The sequence below is a fragment of the Blennius ocellaris genome, assembly GCF_963422515.1.
Source record: "Blennius ocellaris genome assembly, chromosome: 6".
NCBI classification, from domain to species: domain Eukaryota; kingdom Metazoa; phylum Chordata; class Actinopteri; order Blenniiformes; family Blenniidae; genus Blennius; species Blennius ocellaris.
This window is the reverse complement of record NC_137655.1, coordinates 17,233,486-17,256,437: the sequence shown is the minus strand read 5'-3', so window position 1 is coordinate 17,256,437 and position 22,952 is coordinate 17,233,486. Positions and strand designations below refer to the sequence as shown.

Genomic DNA, 22,952 nt, shown 5'->3' with positions numbered 1-22,952 from the left:
GGCAGAATAATTAAGGACAATCTTACATGCAATACTTAAATTTAATGCTGGCTTTAGCAGCTCAGGCATTACAAACCGAGACGTGTTGCCTACTGTCTCTTGCATTGCATGACTACTTTGGCTTTTCTTGAACTATCATGAGCTAACAAGGACTGCAGCCAGTCCTCCTCAGCTCTTGCCTTGTCCTTTACACTCATGGTAAAGTCCCTCTATAATGCAATCATGCAGAAATTCCCGATCAAGTCGAAGTTCCTTGGCATTTATCATTCCATGATCTTTCCATATTCCTATGTGGCATTTATACAAGTTGTGGCAACGATTGATGGCTTCAATATGATGCTTAAAGTCCTCTGTGGACCTTTGTGCAATCATCGATGGTTGCCAGAGGATGAGCAATGCTTATGTTGGTGGTCCCCTGATTTTTGTATTCAACTGGATGACGGGTAATTTACATGTTCAGAAAAGCTTGAGCTTCAATATAGTACCATTATTAGGTCAGAATTCCATAATCAACGGTGGAGTGAATTATCAAAACTCCCCCAGCACTTCACGTTTTCATGCGTCATCTATCATCTGACCTACATTTTTCTTCAGCGAGTTGAAAATGAACGACAATGCCGGCAGCATCTTAAGCTCTTTGGTTTACTGCTTGAAGTTAATTGTTAACATGACAAACCCCGATGAGGAGCCTGGTAAACATTACAACTGCTTAACATCATCTTGGTAACGGCGTCACTGTGCGTTCCGTGGCATGTTTCTGTTTTCGCCTGAAGTGATGTGTTTGAGGACGACCCTGCACAGTCACAGTCTTGTTTCTGATTCACTGCTGAGCTGCAAACCATTGTACCTGACTGCAAACTGTTTCTAGGATGTGTGTCTGAACACAGCAAGGAGTTGGTGGGGAGCCTCCGAGTCATATCTTTGGTGGTGTTGATGTGCTCAGCATCAGCTTTTGATCAAACACTGTAGAATACAAATCGGTGGATAAAAGTAAACAAGGCTATTCGATGCTCCTCCAATGTATTAATGTTGTACCTCATCATGATTTGAGCCATTTTGTCTCCAGATAGGACCATTCCAAAGCCCATAATCATTTGTTGGTGCTTCCTCACTATCCTGGTCTCATCCTGGTATGAGACATGTCAGTGACTGACCCACTTACTCAGAGTGGCTACAAAGTTTGTGTGACAGGGTGTAATTAATCTCCCTCTGTAACGTTGAGCATCCTCCTCTAAGATCTCAATGCATCCCCATGGCTGGATCTATAGTTTATCTCCATCGTTTGTCATGTCAGAGCAGACAGAGGGAGGCTTTTAAGGTAGATACCAGATAAAATCGCCTTAAATCAGCCACTGTCTCCATTTGTTTTTAGTCACTTGCTTATGCATGAACCAGCCATATTGAAAACCCAGAAAAAGCACCTGGTGCTTCAAGTGGTGTTGTTTTTGTTTACCCTTTCCCATACATGAAGCACGTATATCATCCGAAACCAGGGCAGCAGGGGCCACCCAGGCGAGAGGGGCCAGTGTCACAAAAGGAGGGTCCTGCATAGAGCAGCGATCCGCCACACCAGTCCAGGGACCTTAACATCATCCTGCCGCTCAGCACTCTTTTCCACATATGCTGTCAACCATTCATTGTGATGGGAAGCAATTAGAGCCGGTTTTGTCTGTGTTGCTGTCGGCTGAAAGACAACGAGTTCCAGACTTAATGAGTAGAAACATGATGAAGGGGCTTCTTTCAGCTCCTCAGCTTCACTGCAGTTGTTGAATAAATGACTGATCAGCAGTGTGGAGAAGTCTCCACCTGAGGGTTAATACTTCAGTGCATATCCTGCGTAAGAGGGCCAGTAGAATATCAAGTAATTAATTTAATTTAAAATGCATGCAAGTGCTGACCAAAGCATGAAAGAATTTGACATAATATTGGCGTCTGATGCATTGAACTGATTACACGAATGTGTCTGTACTCGCATTAAGACAGAGATGCACAACAGGGGGTCATTTTCCAAACTGCAGAAAATGTGTAATCTGTGGCGTCAGTCATTTAAAGGGACTGTTAGTTTCCAAGGCCGTAAGTGATGCTACCAATGTGAATGAGCATAGATCATTTTAATTGGTCTGAGTAACTATCTGTAGCAATTTGATAAGAAATTAATACTTGAAATGAGATTTTAATTACTCATATTTTGACAAAAGCTTTCCAAATATGAGGACTTTGCAATAAAATGGCCAAAGGCATAATTATCCTAATGGCATCAGCTTTAAAAATTGTTGTGTGATGTACAAAATGATTCATTAAATCAATGAGTCAGAACGTTGTGGCAGCAGTGTCGGGAAGTCATCAACATGTAAACGCTCCTTTTCGCCTGACTTTTAGGTCAAGGAATATTCCAAATCCACATGTTGGCACGTACATAACTTATTTTGATAATTTGAGACATGAAAGACTATCTACTGTTTTTATCCATTTCTTTGTGTACAAGGAGTGAAAGTTATCCGGTGAGTATTTTACATTTGCTTGCTTGTATGTGGGTTTTATTGGATACTGCCAACTCTGCGCTATTTGCATAAATACCTCTGAATGATCACCATAGCTTCCTAATTCAAGCCGATGTCTGTGTGAAGCAGCTCTCAGGGATTTCTTCTTCTGCAGCGTCTGCACGGAAAGACGGGTCGCCGTAATTGAAATTCAACCCGCGTTTTATCCGTGCACGTTTCAGACCACCGAAGGTTCTCAGTGTCTGGTGTTTCATGTTGTGTATTTTCTAATATGACATGTCGACTGTAAACGGAGTCTGAGTTCAAAGGGAGGAAGACAGTCGCGTCTGGAAGCGGTGTGCTAAATCCTGTTAAACTGGGAGCTGTGCTGGGGACACGGTCTGCTTCCCTCAGCCTCGCGGCGCTTTCGGAGGGGAGCCGATGGAGGTGGTGGTTGAGGGATTCGTGGACAGAGCTGATTTGGCACCAATATATCTGGATGGGATGTCATTGGCTGAACGTGAATACAAATGGGATTGGATTGGCTGTAAGAGCATCCAGGAAAATGGAGCAACAACTCGGCTGCCCAAAGAAACTCTCTCCTCGCTTGTACGCCATGTCAATGAGGTTTCTAAACCCATTACTGTCACTCCCCTCTCACTAATACAAGTCATGCACTGGTAACAGTGTGGTCTTTTTAAATTAGCTGCGCTGTGACTGCAGCATTCATCTAATTTACATGGTCGTTTTTAGCTCTGTACTTTACGAGGGAGAGGGCTGCAGGAGAAAGCTGGTAAAAAGATGCTGTCAGATGGTGACCATGGCAATCTTACCCTCCGCCATTAGCGTAAGCTCGTCTTCACAGAGTTGTGAATGAAAGTATTATTAGAGACGGCGTACGGATGAATAGCACCTCTCTGATTTTTATCTTCCATGTCACCAGAGGAAGTGTTTGCGGCCTGGTCGGGGGATACGATCAGGAAGGGGACCCGATACAGCATTGAGACCGGGAATTACAAGCATCGAGCTGTCTGATAGTTGTCACCGCTGTCTGTTCAGCTAACATATTGCATTTGTTACACTTTGAGAGGCTTAAAATAGAAACATTCCTGGTCGCCGGGTTTTTTTTAAACCGAGCCGTCCCACAAGCATAGCTTCTGCCGACTTTAATCTTCCGTTATTAACTCTTAGAAAACGCACGCAGCTACTTTAAGTGGCCTCCTGCCATGGAAAAGAATTATGTGCCATCCATCATCCCCTCCCTCCGTTCCCTCAGAAAGCACCTTGTTGACACGGATGCCGTGACCTTTGAGCCGCGGGGTACTCCCTCCGAGGAGTTGTGCAGATGCCGGGCTGTCTGTGAAACTCGCAGCGCCCTGGATTTCAACGCTATACGGTTTCTGCTGGGAAAGGGCACATGTAATCACGCTGGCCTATGTGTGGGTTGCCATGGCTACACATAAGAGGTGGAAGAGGAGCGTCTGAGCGGGTTGGTGCGCTGCAGATTTCTGTCTTCCACTGATATCTGCTGAGGAGGAGTGAAAGGAGGGGGCATTAATGTGCATAGCATGGGGATTCGCTGCTGCACATCATTCATGAATAACATATTCAGGAGATGCAGCCCTTCGCACAGTATCTTTTTTTTTTCCATAGCTTATTTATAGACAAACTTTGCTTTGACAAATTGGAAAAACAAACTATCTGACAAGCTGCATGTAGCTGCACATTTAAAAAGGAAATAATAATAGTTAAAATGCAGGAATAATTACTGCAAGTAGGTTAACAACAAAATGCATAACGAGATTTGAATAGACAGATATAAATGCATGATCTGATTGGATGGCTATAAAACTGTGTCCTATTGTGGGTGTTGTCTTGTTTTGAAAACCCTTGGCTGTTAATGTGACTCGCACTGACTTTTGAGGCGTTATTAGCTCATCTTGGTATCGCTGCTGATTGACCTAGTTTCCCCTGAAAGATGGCATTGTGTTTGGGGTGGTAAGGATTTGTTGGGGGGAGGAGGGGGGTTGGGGGGGGGGGGGGGGGGGGTCATATGCTCACTGTCACTATAAAAACATAAATGGAAGATTTGTGTGCTGCTGCAACGATGGTTTTAAAAGCTCGGTGAACAGATGAAAGCTCCTTTCAATTTATTTTCCACTGCTGAATGATGCACATTGAAGCTGGAAAATGTTAAGTGTTCCACAATGTGAACCTGGCATTCCCATCACTTGCATCACTCTTGCACTGACTGACAGGCATTTGACGGGAAATGGTCCCTCCGCATTTTTCCCCCATGAACTCTGAACCCTTGGTTGCATTTCTCGCACGGCATGGAATTTAAACCTCTGCGGCGGGGATGTGGCGGGGATGGAGACGGGAAGGTTACGAGCGCTTCCCCACGTACAGCCCCCCGTCTTCCATCACGTCCTGGAATCTAATTGGGTTATGAAGGATGAGAACCACCGGAGAAGAGCAACAGTGGGAATTATCTGGAAACAGATGGCTGAGAATACTGATTTGGCACATCTGATGGGGGGCCATAGTTGTACATTGCACATCAGTGTTTTCAGCCCGGTGGCATTTTGATGACCGCTTTGTGAAGAAGTGCTTCATCACCAGCTAAAGCTGCGAGGTTGTTCCTGACCGACGAGAGAAAGTCTGTCCGTCTCAAATTAAAGGAGGAAAATGTTCGACTGACTGATATGATGGTATGATTGGTACATCGTTCAGGTTTAAGAAAAATGTGTAAATGGCCGTTTCTTTTTCTGGGTTGTTGATCTTGATGAATAATGTTGATCTTTTGCCACCTGTGTTTTCTGTAAAGCACAAGCAAACATGCCGACTGTGCTCAGATCTGCCGGGGTACAATTCACGCACCGTTCACCTCCTTTTCTTGGAACGGCCGAGCGAACCAGCTCGGCGCTCCTGATGGAAGCTGTCAGTAACGCTGTCAGCTTATGTCTGACAACATAATGCTGCGCCGCTTTCTATACTGTGCACAGGTGCTCGGGGAAAACTGATGCCTTTATAATAGATCTTGTTCCTATGGCAACCGAGACGGTTTTCTCTTTCTGGAAGACCGTCTTGTTTGTTTGGCTCCGACAGCAGAAGAGTCGCCCGTATGTGAAAATGTGACCATTTCCTCCCCCGGCGTCGGTTCACAAAGGAGAAATATGAGGCGAACATCGGCACGACCTGTGTTTCCTCTGGTTTTCGTGATGGTGGACGCTCTGACTTTTCGCGCCATTACGTACTCACACATTCAGCACTGCTTTGATGACAGTTTTTTTGATCCTTTCATTAAGCCCTTGAACTGTGATGCCGGGTCGCTCTGACTGGGGAGCAGCGGGGCAGGTAGACATCACAGCGCACGAGGGTGTGGCAGCTGTGCCGCTGTAAGCCAGCCTCCGCGTTCTCTGTGATGTCCTTTCTGGTCTCCAATAAAGGGTGAAGCCCCCGCGGGAGCTGGTTTGGCTCAGCTGCACAGCGGCTTCACAGCAGCACTGGCCCTCTTCAATGAATTATGAATTTCTCATTGAGATTCCAAAGGCTAATTAACATGTCAGAAGCGGCTCGCAGTGCGATATCATGGGGTTATCGTTATCCTGTAGTACCTTTTTTTTTTTACCCCCCCTTTAGTGTGCCTTCACCTTGGCTGCTCCTATCTGTAAGAAAATGGTGCAGCGACGCCACACGCTCCGCTTTGCTTCTCTCCTGCTGTGTTATGCTCTGCTTGACGGGCAATTAAAACTAAAATTTCCTTACTCGGTTCTGTGTGCAGTGAAGTCACTTCCATGATGCATTTGTGCAACATGATGCCCATCTGAATTCCTTCAAGTTTCACCTGTGCAGCTGAGCATGCGTGTCCCACCGCACCGGGGCAGTAATTGAATTGGGAGGGCCTCCTGGGTAGGTGGAGGAAATGTGTGAGTTTGAGAGTCGGGGTGAATGGAGCAAAGGTTTAAGAAAGGACATCGGAGTGTGCCTGTGTGTGTGTGGTACAATGAGGGGGAGCTCCAGCTGTACATCGGCCCGCTGGAGAGTTACTGCCCTGCACTACCCTTCATCATTAAAGAGGAAACTGTTGCATAATCCACCTTGGAGAATAGAAAAGGATAAGACTCCATCTGTCTCTCAGCAACAGCTTCAGCGACGATTCAGTCACCAAGGTTTTTTGTTTCCTCATCTCTTTCAAGCATATTTTGGACTCTTTTGACTTTTAGCTCAGACTTAGTTTTCTCTTTCTGTCTATTGATAAGTGACGTGCAGAAGTGTTGGCACCTAAAAGAATCGGAGCTCTTGTCAATGGTGGCCAATGCAAGAATGTTTCTCAATATCAAAAGCTCTTGTCCCAGGGGTAAGCCTGCTTTCAAACAGCCAGTCGGGGATTCGGTCTATTCAAGAGTTTCTGTTTGACTCATCAGCAGTGAATGACTTCCTCACAGTACTCGTCATGATGAGAGCGGTGGAACAGCTCATCTGAGTGAACTGTGATCGAGGCCGTAATAAAAAGCCTTCCTGTTTTTCCCCTTGTCGCCTGCAGAAGTAGAATAAGAAGGTCAGTGGTGTTAAGTGCTGACACTTTCTGTTCAATTCACACACTGCTGCTCACCTCACACTTCCAGAAGATCATGTTTCACTTTAATGCACAGTGTGACTATGTGAACCTGTAAAGGTTGAATTTCCTGTAGATCCTATTATTTATTCTCAGATGCAAAGTCTGCAGATATTTGATCACATGGAGAACGGTTAAATGGGGTTTCTCATTTGCCATTTTCTTTTTTTTACTTTTCTGCAGGAGACGGAGGTAATGTGGTTTTGTTGTGACTCCCTGGCTTGATTTTATTCAAAGCCATTACGTAGTAGTTTTGTCTGAGTAGTCAAACGCAGATGACCCATCAGATGGAGTCCGCTTGGGAACATTTAGGTTTATTCAGTTAGAGAACTCACGCTGGAATGACGTGTAGGTGACGTGAAAACTGCACGCATTGAAATGTGAACCCTTGGATTTGAATCGTTGTCAAGACTTCATAAGAAAACTTTTCTCAAATGTTGGGATGCACCGATACCAGTATCGGGTATCGGTACAAGTCAGTGACTTTTTACTTCATCTGCTGTCTCATTTGTTATTTACAAGTGAGGGACATCATCAACATATAAACTAAATCAAATACCTTCAACCACAGGCTCACCTTTGTGATACACTAACAAAAACACATCGACAACTGCAGATTTATGATTATACAAGTTGGCATAAAACAAAAATGCTGACATCCAGGTTTCAATGAGTAATGGAAATGACTATGCAAAACAGAAATCCACTTGTTTTCTCACTTGAAGGAAAGAAACACTTACTGCTGTTGTGAGAGAAAAGGATTAATGCTGAAATAGCAGTCATTGTACACAGTTTGCTTCACACCAAGTGTTAGATTTCAGATGGAATCTGTATTTCTGCACTTCCACAATAGAAGATAATGTCAATAGTTAATTCATGGACATGAGCGAGTCTCTGCTCTTGGCAAAACTGAAATATTTATTATGCCCTTGCAGTTTGTTTTGTCTCCATTACTAAACCTGAATTTATCATTTTATCATTCTTTTATCTGATAACCTTTATTTCTAACACTTGCTACAGAAATCTGCCGATTTTGCTTTTTTCACAGCTTGCACACGAACCACATTGTTGCCGACACTGAACTCCTCCACGTCACAGTTTTCTTATTGTACAGCAAGTTCAAATCCGTTGAATGCTGTATATTTGTTTTTCCATTTTGATTTTCTATGAGATCAAGTCAACAACTTTCCATTGAAGTTGGTATTGTGATTGCAGCTTATGTAGTGATCCAGCTGTGTCAATATTTTGCTGAATACTAACAATTTCATCCGTTCAGATAAGAAGTTAATAAGATTTGAAGATGAAGATGAAATGAAGATGTGCAGGACTAAGTCTACTCATTGGGTTTTTATTGTGGTATCTCTAAAAATCGATACCAGCAACTTTTCAAAAGCCCTCCAACACTCTGAGTGGATGATGATTTGCACGTTTGTCATGTTGCATTTCTTTTCCTGAAGCTCTTCGGTCCATGCTGCATTCATTGGCAAGGCAGCTTTATTTGTACAGCACATTTCAGCAACAACGCAATTCAAAGTGGTTACATCGACAAACATGTAGAGTTGGCAATGAGAGAGGTTAATTAAAAACAAAGAAAGATATTTCAAATGTCAAAGCAAGATTAAAAGGAAAAAAGGTAGTGTTTTATATTTAAATAAACAGAAAACACAAGTTTCATAGTACTAGAAAACTGCTCTTCTGAGGGATTTGCTTTCCTTTTGTTTTTGGTATGAAGCCAAAAGTTGCATGTACTTTCCGTGTATTCCTGTTGTCTAACAAACGAGATGAATGCGTGTCCTTCTCTTGAGACGTAACGAATGCTCATTTATTTGTTTTTGTGAGTATTCTGGTGATTTGTGTGTGCAGTGTTTGTCTGCAGGGACTTGCGACTGTTGTCAAAATACTGCCAGCAATTGTTGACGAACAGAATCGGGTCATATAGCAGCAGGATTGTATGTTGGTGTGATCCCTCCGGTATGCTTGGGGATGCCGCGCCAATTTTCAGGACGTTGATAGAAAGAAAAAAAATCTTACTTCTCAGTGCCTCTATTAGTCAAAGAAATTCCACATCACGTCTTTGGAATTTGGTTTGAGGTGTGACAGAGATGGATGAGGACAAATACACAAATTGGGCCAAGAAAAAAGTTAACTGCAATATATAGCCTCATCATTAACGGCAAAACTAAATTTCTTTATTTTACTTTTTGCAGTTTTCCTTGTCCGACACGTGAAAAAGTTGTTTCATGGTGGATTTTAGTCCGTTTCTTACGTGTAAAGGAAGCATTTGTGTCCGTTTTGGCTTTTCTGAAAGATTAATTTCACAAAGGTGGCATGCAGACGAACTCCCAGCACATTCTGAGCCCCCCTCAGCGCAGGGTCACTATGCCGCATACACCAAGGTTACCATGGAGATCCTCCCGGGTTAAAGACTGAGCCGACTGGAAACCTTGACTGCGCCCAGGATCGGCCTGCCAGCCTCACTTAGTGAGAGCTGCATTTAAGCCTCGTACACCAACGAGGGCTGCAGTATTAAGCCTCTTACTCACAGAACCACTTTTTTTACCCTCTCATATATTGTTTATGGGATTTTTTTTTTAAATGTCAGAGTGGCCTGTTTGACTCTGAGAACTCTCAAATACAAGTAAGCCAGTAAGCCCACCGTGTGTGGCACACACGAATGTGTGAGACACCAGTTCTTGCACATGGTGACCATATAAGCTTGAGAAATGAACGGTTTGGTGTGTGCGTGTGTGTGTGAAAACCCACACCAGGTGTTTCGCTTTGCACCCCGATATATACTTAACCTTCGTCATGGTCACACGAATTTGAACACAAATCAGAAAAAGAAATAGATTCCAGCCTTGTCCTACAAAGTAGGGCATACATCACACTGCAGAGTGATTAAAATGGCATTATTTTATGTCAAGATAATCACATTTCAACCATCGCAGTACTGTATTTTTTTTTTTTTACTTTCCGATTACAGAATTCAGAGTATCTCACCATGTTTACCAGCCGTGCCCTGCTGTTCTGTATCAAATTCCTGCTGGACTCGATGGCCTGCAGACACACAGCAACAGCTGCCTGCACTGAGACGTCTTCCCATTCCCGCATTTGCTCACTGGATCGTGTATGTGCCACAGTTTCTGTACTGATGGCTTTGTGTGATTTTCCCCTCAAGTCGGCGTCCACATTTGTCACAATGATGCGATCGGCTAAACCTCTCCCCACAGTGGCAATTTCAAAATGAGTTACAATGAAATAGGCAGTGAAATGTGACTGTGAAAACCATTTCTTTAAAAAAAAGAAAAAAGAACTGGATTGTGCAGGTTAGTGCCGCCGCTCTCCAGCTACCAAGCTTATTTTCTCATCAAACAGAAGCTGTTGGTGCATACGCTGCCCCAACCCCCCCATCTGAAACCCTCAACTGAAACAGACGAAAACACAACAGCAAACACATGCATGGAAACTGTTTAATCCCACCAGAAATATGTGTAACTAATTTAGCAGCTGCTCGATTCCTTTGCTCCGTTTCTGACGGGATATAAAAGAGGCACTCTGACGGTCGTCCCCAGAGAACAACCAAGCAACAATGATGCCGTGTCCTTCTCGCCATGCTGCATGAATTAAAATAGATTTGATTCATCGCGCCGAGTCTGTAAATCTTCAGAGAACCCGCAGCTCTCAAACACGCAAGAATAATTTCTGCTTCACTGGATCCAGGGATGGCAATGTTTTGGTAATGTAATGGATGGGCAGACATTCACGGCCCACCGGCAGCGAACCTGAGTATTTATCGAGTCACACCAGTGGGTCAGTTTGTCCAGACGTTTATGGCTTCAGATTATTTATTTGAATGGTTTCGAGGATCCTCTGACATTTCCTCCTGCTCCACTGGAAAGTGTGCGGCTTTGACTGAAGGGTCTTAAAAATGAAATTCACCACCAACATTTATCACCCTCCGCAGGATGAATTGTAATAATAGCAGTCGTTCCCTGATATTTCGTCAAGTGTAAGCAGCTTGACTTGGTCTCTCATACGGACCTTTAATTAAAAAACAAAACAAAACAATCCAGCTTGATGGGCTGTGCAACAAATTGTTGAAGCATTGTAGACATAAGACCATTGAACCCATGAATGTCTGCAAATGACGCTGTGCAAACATGCTGCACTTGTTACTAAAGGAGTAGAAGACAGAAATGGAGAGCTGCATGGAGGATATATAGATATTCAGAGTTGAGGAGATCTTCAAAGGTCAGACAGAGGTTGGGTACACAACTGGAAGTTGCTGCTGCGTTTTGAGTAGTTCTGCAGGAAATTAAAGTCAATGTAATATCCCCAAAAGTCACATTCATAATATCTGTGTTATTTTCATTACTGTTCTAAAGACCTGCATCTGTTTACTTACATTAAAGAGGCTTGTAGAGACATCCATATAGTTGGATGGCTTTTAGATTAAAGGAAGTTGTAGTTAAGATTGAATTTTGATTTAAAGCAATGTGGTAAATGCATGAACTTACAGCAGATTTTCTTTTTTTACACTCAAACATTAAGTTCAGTGTCTCGCCTTCGTACTGCTTAATACCAGGTAACATAAGCAATGGGGAGATTGGAGGACCACCCACTCCTACCACCTGAACGGCTTTACTGGAAAACCTGAAAGCACAATGTGTCTGTGGTACGTTTTGTAAATAAACTGATCTGTTGCCGTCGCCTTCAATTCTAAAGACCACTTACTGTAAATTCTGGAGGCATCTCACTGTACACTCATCACACAAATGAAAGCCTTAGTGCTTTTGCTAACTGAGAGTGGTTCCCTGGCTGCTGACCTCAATCCGTGTCTACAGGAAGCACCGGGTTATTCCGAGGCTCTTGGCCCCGCCCTGTGCTTTAAGGTCAGCTATATTCTGACGGGGAAATCCCAGCTGACTGGCCAGCAGTTAATTAGACATCCAATGCCAACTTAATAAATGTTTAAATATGACCTTCAACATATTGATTTTTGTTCTGTATTATTTATTGACAATGATTTCCACAGAGAGGCGTATATTTTTGATTAGTTTCAACCGTTTGTTGACTGTTAGTTGGAGATCTTTGCAGGATTTTACAGATTTGTTGGACAAAACTGCAGTGGTTCATGAGATCGCAGGAGCGTCTTCTGTGTATGTGTGTGTGCAGATTTCCATCCATGTCAGGTGAGGTTAGTGATGCCATGTCACCACAGCTACAGCCAGTAAAGCTACCTGACTTCATCACGGCACCGGCCCTCTGGATTTGCTGCTCTGACGGCTAAGGAGTTTAAGGCTAATCTGGAGGAGGCCAATCGATTGACCTCAACGGTAAAGCAGCATGTGCACCTGTCATTATTTAGTACGGGAGATTATGGGTGCAGGAGAGAACATGCAACAAGACGGTTGCAACTGAGCTCCTCAGCGAGTTTCTTGCTCCCGTAGTGAGAAGAGATTTTTAAGGACATTTCTCACCTTCCGTACGGTTTGCGTCGCAACAGAGAGTCTGCCGTGGCGAATCGGAAAGCTGCTGTGTCACCTTTTGATTCAGTGTGATGAAGCGACACTCCAAGCAGCATTTAGCTCCTCAAGCCGGAAATCTGTAGTATTTTAGCGATGTGGTATAAATCAGCGCACGTATTGAATTTGCCTTGTGCCTGACTGATCCATCAGTTTTAAGCCAGACTGTGTAAAATCAATAAAGAACCTGTTTGAGCGTAAACAACCAACATATTTTCTCTTTGGTGGCCGAGGTTTATTAAAGCATGAAACAATCTACTCACTTCACCACACGAGGCCCAAACAAAACCAGGCATTTTAAAGCGGGAGATGTCTTATCAAAATAAAAATAAAAAACGACTTGCGGGTTTGAGCTAGATTTTGTCATTTGAATCGGTTAAAACCAACCCAGGTAGGATTGCTCTGTTCGGGTGGTGCACATGTAGAAGTGCACCAAGCAACCAGATCAAGTTTTCTGATTTCTTCTGAGAGGCGCTCTAGTCGACTTTCATTATGATTGATTGACTGAAGCTGTCTGCGCACCTTTATTGTTTTACACTAAACTTCAACTGGAGGTAATGAGTGCAACAGTCATGACACCGACCCACGCAAGGTTGTGCGCAAGTTACAATTAAAAGTAGCACAGAAGTTATTTTTCCTCATAACTCGCTAAAACCGCTCTTTTTAACTGTAATCAAGTACAGTTTGTTTGTACGACAATCCTATTTAAGGAGTCGTGCATCGCTGCAGTGTAAGGCATGTTGCAAAATATGCATCTCGGCAGGTGTCCGAGTTATATTTCCCCGTTATTTTTGTACAATGTTTTATGAGTGCTTCTGTTGGCGTCTTAGTTTTTCAGTCGTTGATTTTCCCTCGTCAAGCTTCTCCGTTTGTTTTTGTTCCTGCCTTTGCATTTTTTTTTTTTTTTTTTAAGTGTTAAGAATATTAATAGTTTTGGCTGTGATTCTCGCCAAGCGACTTATTAATCATATTCCTGGTAACACTTATGTAAAGTGTTTTAATGACATGACATATTCTTGCTTGGCTCTCCTTTTCTTAAGCCCCTCTCCAACACGAGAATCGCAGCGATTATGTAGATCGGTGCGTCTGCACCAATTCCGGCAGGCTGCTGTTTGTACATGCGGGGCGGAACATTTACTTATGGCAAATTAACATACCTTGGATATTAATTTTTTCCCCCCCCCAATGATAGTATCCCATCTGTTTAGCATCTGATAAATTCGAGGTGACAGAAGGTATACCTGGCCTGCCTTTTATCTCTCCCCGCCCAGGCCCCGGTCGCTAAATCAGCTGCTGCTCCTCGCCTCTGTACTTCCTGATGAAGCCGACCAAGACCTCAGTAACTTAGCTGAATATTGAAGCAGTCGTTTTACAAATATGCATCCAGTGTGGTCAATTATAGATGCCTGTATTGGTGTGAACTGTGGAGGTGAGAATGATGGTGGTGTGTGTCGCCTCATGAAACTGGACTGAAGCCCTCCTCCGGTTCATGTTTGGCCGGAACAGACTGGCAGATTGTGGACTGGGATGTGGCTTTTTTTTTTTGTTTGTTTGTTTTTTTCCCTCAAGGTTTGCATGATGCCGATCTCCAATTTAAGGTTGTAATCTGTTTGTGTCACATTCTTTATATAAATGTAACAGAGCTTAATTAAAAACAAAATAAAAATGCAAGGGATTTAAGCCATTTTTGTCAGTCACATCATGGTCAACCATCTCATTCACCATTGCCTTTGAAAACGGGCAGAATTGACGTCTTGGGCTTATTTGATTTTTCTGAGTTCAGCAACTTAATAGGTTCTCGAGGAAAGTTGCATGTTTTTTTTAAGTCTATGCAAACGGATCTGTTAAAATAGCCTGCATTTTGAAATAAAGTTTAGTTTGGAGATGGAGTATACATATTTAAAACAGAAAACAGTAGCCGATTAAATAAAAAGGGGGAAAAAAATGACCCTGGAAATTTCACGAGTCAGAATTTAGTTTCTTGCTCAGTTTGAAATGTGTCCTCGTCTTTTTGAAGTATTTAACCTTCATTGAAGTGCCAGTACTCCACGTGCCTCTAATTCTATTGTCTTGAATTAACAAGGTCATTAGATTATTTCTGCCACTGAAAGGAGGAGTATTTCTTTGTCACTAAATTGCACTTAATAAATAAAAAAAAATTTTTTGGGGGGGGGGGGTCTACTAAGTCAAACTTGTGGCACAATGAACGATCTCAATTCCACTGCAGCAAAATCAATGGTGTATTGAGGCTGATTTTTAATGCTCTATTGTTTACAGGTTTTTCATAAATGTCAGAGGTAATTTAGTTCTACCATCCCTACTGATATTGTCTTACCTCTAACGTTCACTGGTCTTATCCGGAAATAAAACCAGTTGGCTTAAATAGTACAGGGCATGGCTGGATCCAAACCACGGAGAATTACCCGTTTGACTTGTTTTTGTCTGGAGATTATACATGAAAGGCTCGTCTCTTTGACAGCCTGACCTTGTGGGAGTTGTCTCGCACAGTTACACTTAATTAATCTCCTAATTAACCTATTGATTGCCTGCACACACTTACCGAGCTCTACAGTATTCACAGCTACAGGAGAGAACTCGCCGTCTCCTAATTCTGCAGGTGGTGCTAATTGCCTTCACACAGAAAAAGCTTTTAGCTTTTCTCCTTTAAAATGTCTCACATTCAAGGGAGGATTTACAATTTTATTAACCTCCGTTACATTAAATGAACTTTGCAATGAATTTTGGGTTTATAAAATGTCAGGAAATAATGAAAATGTCGTTTATAATTCATCTATATTCAGAAATATCACAAGACAGAAAAATTCAACTCGGACTCAAACTCAGGCCACTAATTGTTCATTTCATGAAAAGACACTGACATTTTGTTCCAATTGATTCATTTGGGAACTCAAGCCATTTTGTTTTTGAGTGGCAAAACAGTAACAGCAGGTTAAAATGTATCCAGTTCTTCAGCCTGTCTTGATCCGGTTAAGCTAAATGTGGAGTTTCTGCCTAAATATGAAGCGACGCAGCTTCTCGCTGAGTGACAGTAATCCTCGGCTCCGGGAAGAGGTGCTCGTGGAGAATAACCAGCATGGGTCCAGAATTCGAAGCACACTCTAAAAGTGATTTAGGCAGATGAAGGCGGGAAAAAAAGAGGCCAATCTTTTTTGTAATTCCAGCTGCATTAAAACCTCCTCTTGCCCTGTGCTTATTTTAATAATACTCCACATCAGGCTGAGGCATGACGGAGTTTGTTACATTAGTATGCGTTAAACAAACTACCAGTGCTTTGTGGTTTGTTTGTTTTTTTGCAAACGTGGCAAAGCGTGTTGACACATTTGGCTGAATGTCTCTGTTGCCACTTGTTCACCGTCGCCTGGAAAGACGCTCACGCCCACAACCTGAGGTCTTTCTTGTGATTTACGGTGCTCTGGCAGTGGGGGGGGGGGGGGTCTTTGCACAAACTGCACCGAGCGCCACACTGTTAGATATTCAGCTTCACGACGGTCACAACTGGACACTTAATTTTTCTTTATGCAAAATCGATATGTTCCTCGCAGCCCGGCTCCTGGGAGTGGAGGAAGTGAAAGTAATGTGGGGGTGTGGGTGTCCAAGGGAGGAGGAGGAGGAGGAGGAGGAGGAGGTTACCATTGAGGGTGGCTACTTCTGTCTTTGCCTTCACCTCTATTGAATCCAGGGGACATTATTTTCATGGTTGTCCTCCCGGGGCCTGGTGGCCGGCCCACTGTGACAGAATGACTCTGACAGCTGTAGCAGCCCAATCATCATTTTTCCTTTTATTTTCTTCGGTGCTTTTTCTCCTGCAGTTTGGGAGTTTTTAGAGACGACAAAACAAGGGAGGGTAAAAACAGGAGGCGTCTCGACCGTTGGCGATTCTTCCATCAGAGCCAGTGATGCGCGTTTCAGGGTTTGAGTTTCGATGTAATGACGTTAAAAGTGCTGCTTAAACATATGCACGGTCACACATCTGCATGTGCTCTTGGGGGGGGGGGGGGGGATGGCGGCGGCCCTGACGGGATTATCAGTAGGTCTGAATCCCTCCTTTCGTCTCTCTTCGTCAGCTCTCCGCTGTAGTGGAGTCACCCTGGGAACCTCTGCAGCGTGTGACCTGAATCTCAATGAGCTCCAGCTGACGCTGACCTCCCCGTCCTACCCTCGGTCTACTGTGCACGGACCCACACATGCGCACAGCACATCCAAGCAAGGCCCCGCATGTGCCGTGAATCACTTTGGAAAGCTTGTGTCTTTTGCTTTATGGCCACGAAGGGATGCATCAGCAAAGCAGCCTGCGACGTCTCTGCGTACCTCTCAAATGACCACATCAAGAGGAAAGACCATGCAGGATTGTGTGGGAAATGCATCTGCCCCCGACTGTCGACTCTCCTGAGATCTGAGCAGCCCTATCTCAGGAGCAGTGGTTCATGTTTACTCAAACTCCTCCCCAGAGTTTTCCACCGCTACCGCTGTGTCACGTGTGTTGGGGCTGAGGTAACTGTGTAACTGCATCTCGTGAAGTCAGTTTCCAGTCTCCGGGAATAACTCAATCAAAGATGGCTTCCATATCACCTGAGAAATCAGCATTCCTATATTGTACTGCTAAGCCTATGTGGCATCTTATCGGATGAGTCCCGCAGAGTCTCAAAAATGACCTCCCCCCCAGTTCTGTTTGCTTATTCCTCCCATAGAATCGTTTTCATCTATTGACTCAATCCGCTTCTTGCGATGCTGCTGAATGTCACAGTTGAAAACTTCCCACAGCGAAAGGACTGCTCCATTGTCTCTGAAGATACCACCGAGTCAAAAAAAACAAAACAAACCCTGTTAAATCCCTCCAGTGACAACTCACCCCTTAGCTCTAATTCCAGCATCAATTCCTCTTGTGCACCTCAATCAGGATATTCAGCCAGACGTGGTTCCCCTTGTTCTGTCTGTCTTTTTTTTTTTTTTTGGAGCCCAAAGGCACTGGCAGTCTGTCTACCACCCATGGCACAACCCCACACAGTCTGCACAATCCCAGGAGAGGCTTGCAGAGCAAAGCGTGGCCCATCTTATTGGGCGGGAAGTGGACCATACCAACAACTCCTGGAGGGGAACAGTGGAGGGAGCACAGTCCTCCTTTACACCTGACCTTTCTGGGTTATTTTCCCTGCTGACGGGGGCTTACTAACAAGAGTACGGGGGGTGGGGGGGTTATTTGATCTATCCTGAAGTGGAACCCAAGCCGACATGTGTGCAGACATTGCTGTCATCTTTATTTAGCCTTGTTGTGTCAGCGAGGGCGTGTGGAGGTCAGCGTAGCGGCACGGGTGAGGCGAACGCCCGTACACATGTAAACAGGAGTAGCATGCTTTGAGGCAGTGTGGAAACCCAACGAGCCCCGGCAGACCCCCCCCCCCCCCCCCCCACACACACACACACACACACACACACACACGTCTGGTCCTGGGGGGGCCCGGAGCGCTGATTCAGGACGGCCGCCTTGCTCTGGAACCAACCTCTCCCACGTAAACCAGTCCCGCTGCATTTATAGATAGAGGTCATTTAAAAAAACAAAGGAGATTGGTGACATTTTCTTGGCACGATGAAAGAAATGTCAGATGCTGAGCACGATGTTTCTCTGAGACTGCAACCTTTTTACTGGGGCAGAGGTGACATGACGCTTATGGAGAGTCTTGCGTCAGTTGCTTCTGGTTTGTCTCATGGTCATGCTATTCTGTTTTTGTTCTGTTTTTTTGCTATATTGTAAATTGCTTTAATTTACAATTTAGATTAGCTGATATATATACACATACCTCAGCTCAGCCAGTCTTATTGTTAATGCGTTTACTATAAGTCGAAATTAATAGTTCAGCAAAGTCAAATTGACAAGATAATTATCTTTTGCTTTTGCAGCCCCTATGATCTAAATTAATTTAATTGCTTGCTTCTCTCTGATAAAGTGCTATGACTCTTGGGCATAGTAATGTTTAATATCTACACAACTAAGGAATGAACTGTCATGAATTTTTTTCTTCACAAATATTCATGGTTCCCAGAGGATGGATCCTTATGATTTAAGCTATTATAAAACTTTTTTTTTATCTTGCACACTACATGAGAAATCCAACAACTGCAGCATCGTCAAGATAAAATTCAAGTACGTTTATTGTGAGAGCCTAAATGCATGTCAGTGTTCATATGAGTGAAGCAGTGGAGCATGAGATATTGTACATATATCATCATCGGGATATCAACATTTGCAAAAATATCCTACATATCATACAATACAGGCCAAACTGCAATGACATACGTTTGCATGCACTATGCATTTCATAGTACTATATTATTTGCAAGTAATGTTACTATTTTAATTCTCTGGGCTTAGAAAGAAATGTATTGTGGAAAGTGTATTTGTGTTTTCTGAAATTACTCAAATCTGATGGAGTGGTCCCCCAGATTTTACATTTTTGGTGTTATGGATGGGTGATTTATTCAAGAGGGTGAATGGAGCATCAAGATGGTAATCTAGATTCATTTCTTTATTTGTGAAAACTAGACAACAGATTTTTTTTTTTTTTGGCACATCACAATTCACGACAAAAAGCACAGGTGGAAATCTGAAAAATAAACCATGATTAGATTCAGTTTAGCTGCTTCATGTTGACAATCCTTCTGTTTTTCTCACATCTGTGATGGAGCTTGTTCTGCTCTGACGGGTCAAAAGGTCTGTGGTGGAAAAGGTCTGTGGCTCAGATGTGTCGGGAATGAGATGATCATTTCCAGCTGATGTACAGCAATATCGCTTGTCTTTTGCGTCTTTCCCCACTTTCAGAATTACTTGTCCTTGTGCTCAAAACCTATTCCGTGAAGATTGTTTTTTTTTCTCCCCACTTCTGTGGAAAAGAATTATCTGTCCTACACAGAGACCTAACCTCAGTGCTGTCCAAGACCGATGCTATGGATCATAAAATTGACTTTGAGCCAAGTTCTATCACTTAATATTAGTGCCAGTAGTACTTATGTGGATGAATAGAAAAAAATCCCAGCCATCTAAGATGAGGAGCATTCGCTTTTGTAGTAGCAGACTGATACAAAATGGTTAAAATTAAAAAAAATTATAAAAAAAGGCTCATATTAAAATGTTCACACATCATGTTTTTGTGGTTCATGTAGTTTTCCTTTTGCAATGCACAGCTAGTTTGAGCTTTATGGGGAATTTACTTTTGAGGATTTAACTGTATGTTTAGGACAACTCCTGGTGTTACCTATCGATGGACGTAGTGTACTGTACTGTGATGTATTGAGTTGCTAGTCCCCCGTATTTTTAAAGGACATAATATTACTTCTGTTGCATGAAGCCAGGGTCTGTGTTTATCTTTGGACAGTCAAAGCAAACATTTTAATTGATCACTGAAAATACGTGCTTTTTTCATTAAGAACCACTGGGCCAGACTAAAGAAATACACCAGGTTGAAATATGCTGGAATACTGTCCTGCATTTATCCTTTTTTGGTATTAAAGTTAATTGCACTATTCAGTGACCTCTATCTCGCCAACCTATATCTACACTAACCACATAAGGGCAGAAAAAAAACACACAAGCGTATATGCTGAAGTCTCCATAACTCCAGGTCTTTTAGGGAGCTCCCCTTCTGCACCAGTCGGCATGTGGTCTAAATAAACATCCCACCATGTATATGACCAGACCTAAAGCATCTGCTGCAAACGGGTTCAGTGTAGATCTGTGTAAAGCTGAACAGTTCCATACACTTCAGGTTGGATTATTATCTCTCTAATTCTAAATCGGAACAGAGCTCTTATAATGAAGCCCCACGGTCTTATTCTGTTGTACCTAATTAATTCTCATCTAAGAGTTCATCACATCTAATCAGGCCTCATACAGAGTTCAGCTGAGGAAGACTTATTGCTCCTGGAATCGGGTTTTCATCCTTCCATAGCTGGAGATCAGAGTGAAGACTGTGTCGCCGAGTGCCCGTCAGTCGTTGCAACTCGTGCGTCGTTAACGTCGGACGTCTTATTGAGCTGGCAGCAGCAGCAGCGCCAAACAGCAGCGCCATAACTCCAGCCTGCACCGGCTACATTTAATCAAGTGCTGCCCGACTCTAATCAGCCTCCGCCGTACCATCTCCGCCTGGCTTGTGGTCATTTGAACCCTGACGGCAGATTTATAAGGCTGGTTATGAGAGTGCTCCAGTGAGACAGGAATGCTCTTCAGTCTTCACTCCGCCCCGGCTCGCTTTTTGTCCGCTGTTCGTGTTCCTGGAATCTCTACAGAGCACATTTGTGCACAAAACATGAGCCACTGATTTTCATTCAGGGGTTTATTTGCCTGCACTTTGCGGCTCTCCTCTCCCAGCCTCCTTGTGGCATTTCTCTGCAGCCTCCTCGGCATATGGAAGCAGCTGGTCCTCGGTGGTAGGATGCCCTCTGCACTGCACGGGGGCAGCCTGCAGGGAGACGGTAGTGTTAATGCAGCAAGGACGTGCACAGGAAGGAGTGGTGGGCTGGATAGGGGGTTGTTTGGCGAAGATTGAACATTTGGTTGTGACAGTGTAAGCTGGCAGAGCTTCTATTCTTTCAAGCATTAACGGGAACATAGAGCGAGTGAGAAAAGAAGGGAAAAAAAACAACTTCATTACCGTTAAGCTGTGAGAAAAGACCTGTTGTTGAACCTCGGCACCTCGCTGTCCTTTTTGTGTAAAAGTGGAGGAGAAACGGCTTCCTTGAAGATACTCGGGACGGCCTGGGATCATTAACCAAACCAGAGGGAAAGTCCACTACAAACACTTGCATACTGCAGCTGTGATATGCTCCATGCTGGTGCAAAGCAGTCACGAGGAAGCAGCCAGGCAGAAATTCTCCTGTTGTGCGCCTGACGGAAATCTGTCTTCTCAGAGCGTCTATAACAGAACTGTTTTAGTGGAAATCCCTGACTTTTATTTGACCTTACATGGGAATGTCTCTCTCTCTCTCTCTCTCTCTGTCTCTGTCTCTCTCTCTCTGTCTCTCTCTCTCTGTCTCTCTCTGTCTCTCTCTCTCTCTCGCTCTCTCGTTCTCTCGCTCTCATTTTTGAGGTTTGGACATTGTCACGCTGCCAGTATTTGTCAGTAAGTGGGTAGTTAAGTCATTCTTCAAAGTGTTTGTGGGCGCCACGTGTGGGGTGATGGAGGACATAGGAGGTCAGAGTGAGTCTTTATCCCGTCCTGATACTCTATCACCCTCAAGAGCCATCGTCAGTGATAGCAATGACAGTGAAAAGACAGATCAGAGGCCCCACCCCCCCACCCCACAGGGGACGTTGGGGACTTTTTTGTGGCCAGTTAAGCCTTTAAATGCCTGAAAAGTGGCAAAGAATCCCATGTAACTTCCTCTGCATCCCAATTGCCCCAGAGCTCGGAATTCCCGGCTTCGGATATCACTTCCTGGGAAAAAGTGAGATTGTAGCATTTCAGCTTCCCAACATTGCAAGTGTGAAAATTCAGTAAAGCCGTTCATCTCATTCTGAGAATCCATAAAAAACAAAACGTTACATTTCATAGCGTAACTCCTCAGTTCTGCTGGTGTCTACAAGCAGAACTGTGTGTATGAGTCGATGAAATAGTGAGAAAATTCAGCTGTAAAAGCAATGAAACACATCCGTCTGTCTCTGCTGGAAAATCTAGAATCACAGTTCGAAAACAGGACCACAGGGGAAACATGCAAACCCCTCAGAGAACCTGGATTCACACCGAACCACTAAACCACTGTGTTTTTCTTCTGTTTACAGCAAAAAGCCTCAGGCAAGGTGCTCTTCGACCTGGTCTGCTCCCACATGAATCTCATTGAGGGCGACTACTTTGGCTTGGAGTTTCAGAACCATCAAAAGATGATAGTGAGAAAAACTGAAATATAATATCACTTTAAAAAAAAAAAAACATCAAACTGGAGCGCTACTATTTTTTTGAAATGTTTTTTTTTCTTCATAGGTTTGGTTGGACCATATCAAGCCAATTATCAAGCAGCTCAGACGTGAGTTCCTCACAATGTTGTTCCATCTTCTTTTAAGAAATAAGCCATCGATATCACTATTACTCTTGAATCTCACTTCAACCACCTTTTTCCCCCCTTGTAATACCAAATGTAGGGCCCAAACACACAACCCTGAGATTCACTGTGAAGTTTTTCCCCCCGGACCATGCCCAGCTGCTGGAGGAACTAACAAGGTGAGCTCCTTTCCGGATATTTCTTGACTACCTCGACACCATGTTTGTTTTCTGCTTGTAATGTGCATTTGTTCACGATATTTTCAGTGTGAATGATTTCAGT

The 22,952-nt window shown here is 43.6% G+C and overlaps 1 protein-coding gene across 2 annotated transcripts in view; it reads left to right on the top strand.

Moving 5' to 3' along the window:
- The window catches only part of LOC308131709 (FERM, ARHGEF and pleckstrin domain-containing protein 1-like), a 54,196-nt gene that overhangs the window by 8,073 nt on the left and 23,171 nt on the right, over positions 1-22,952 (top strand). For both annotated transcript variants that reach the window (XM_080498537.1, XM_080498538.1), the window contains exons 3-5: positions 22,414-22,518; positions 22,613-22,655; positions 22,771-22,849. In XM_080498537.1, coding sequence (XP_080354663.1) covers positions 22,414-22,518; positions 22,613-22,655; positions 22,771-22,849 — 227 coding nt within the window. The remainder of the gene's footprint in view (positions 1-22,413; positions 22,519-22,612; positions 22,656-22,770; positions 22,850-22,952) is intronic.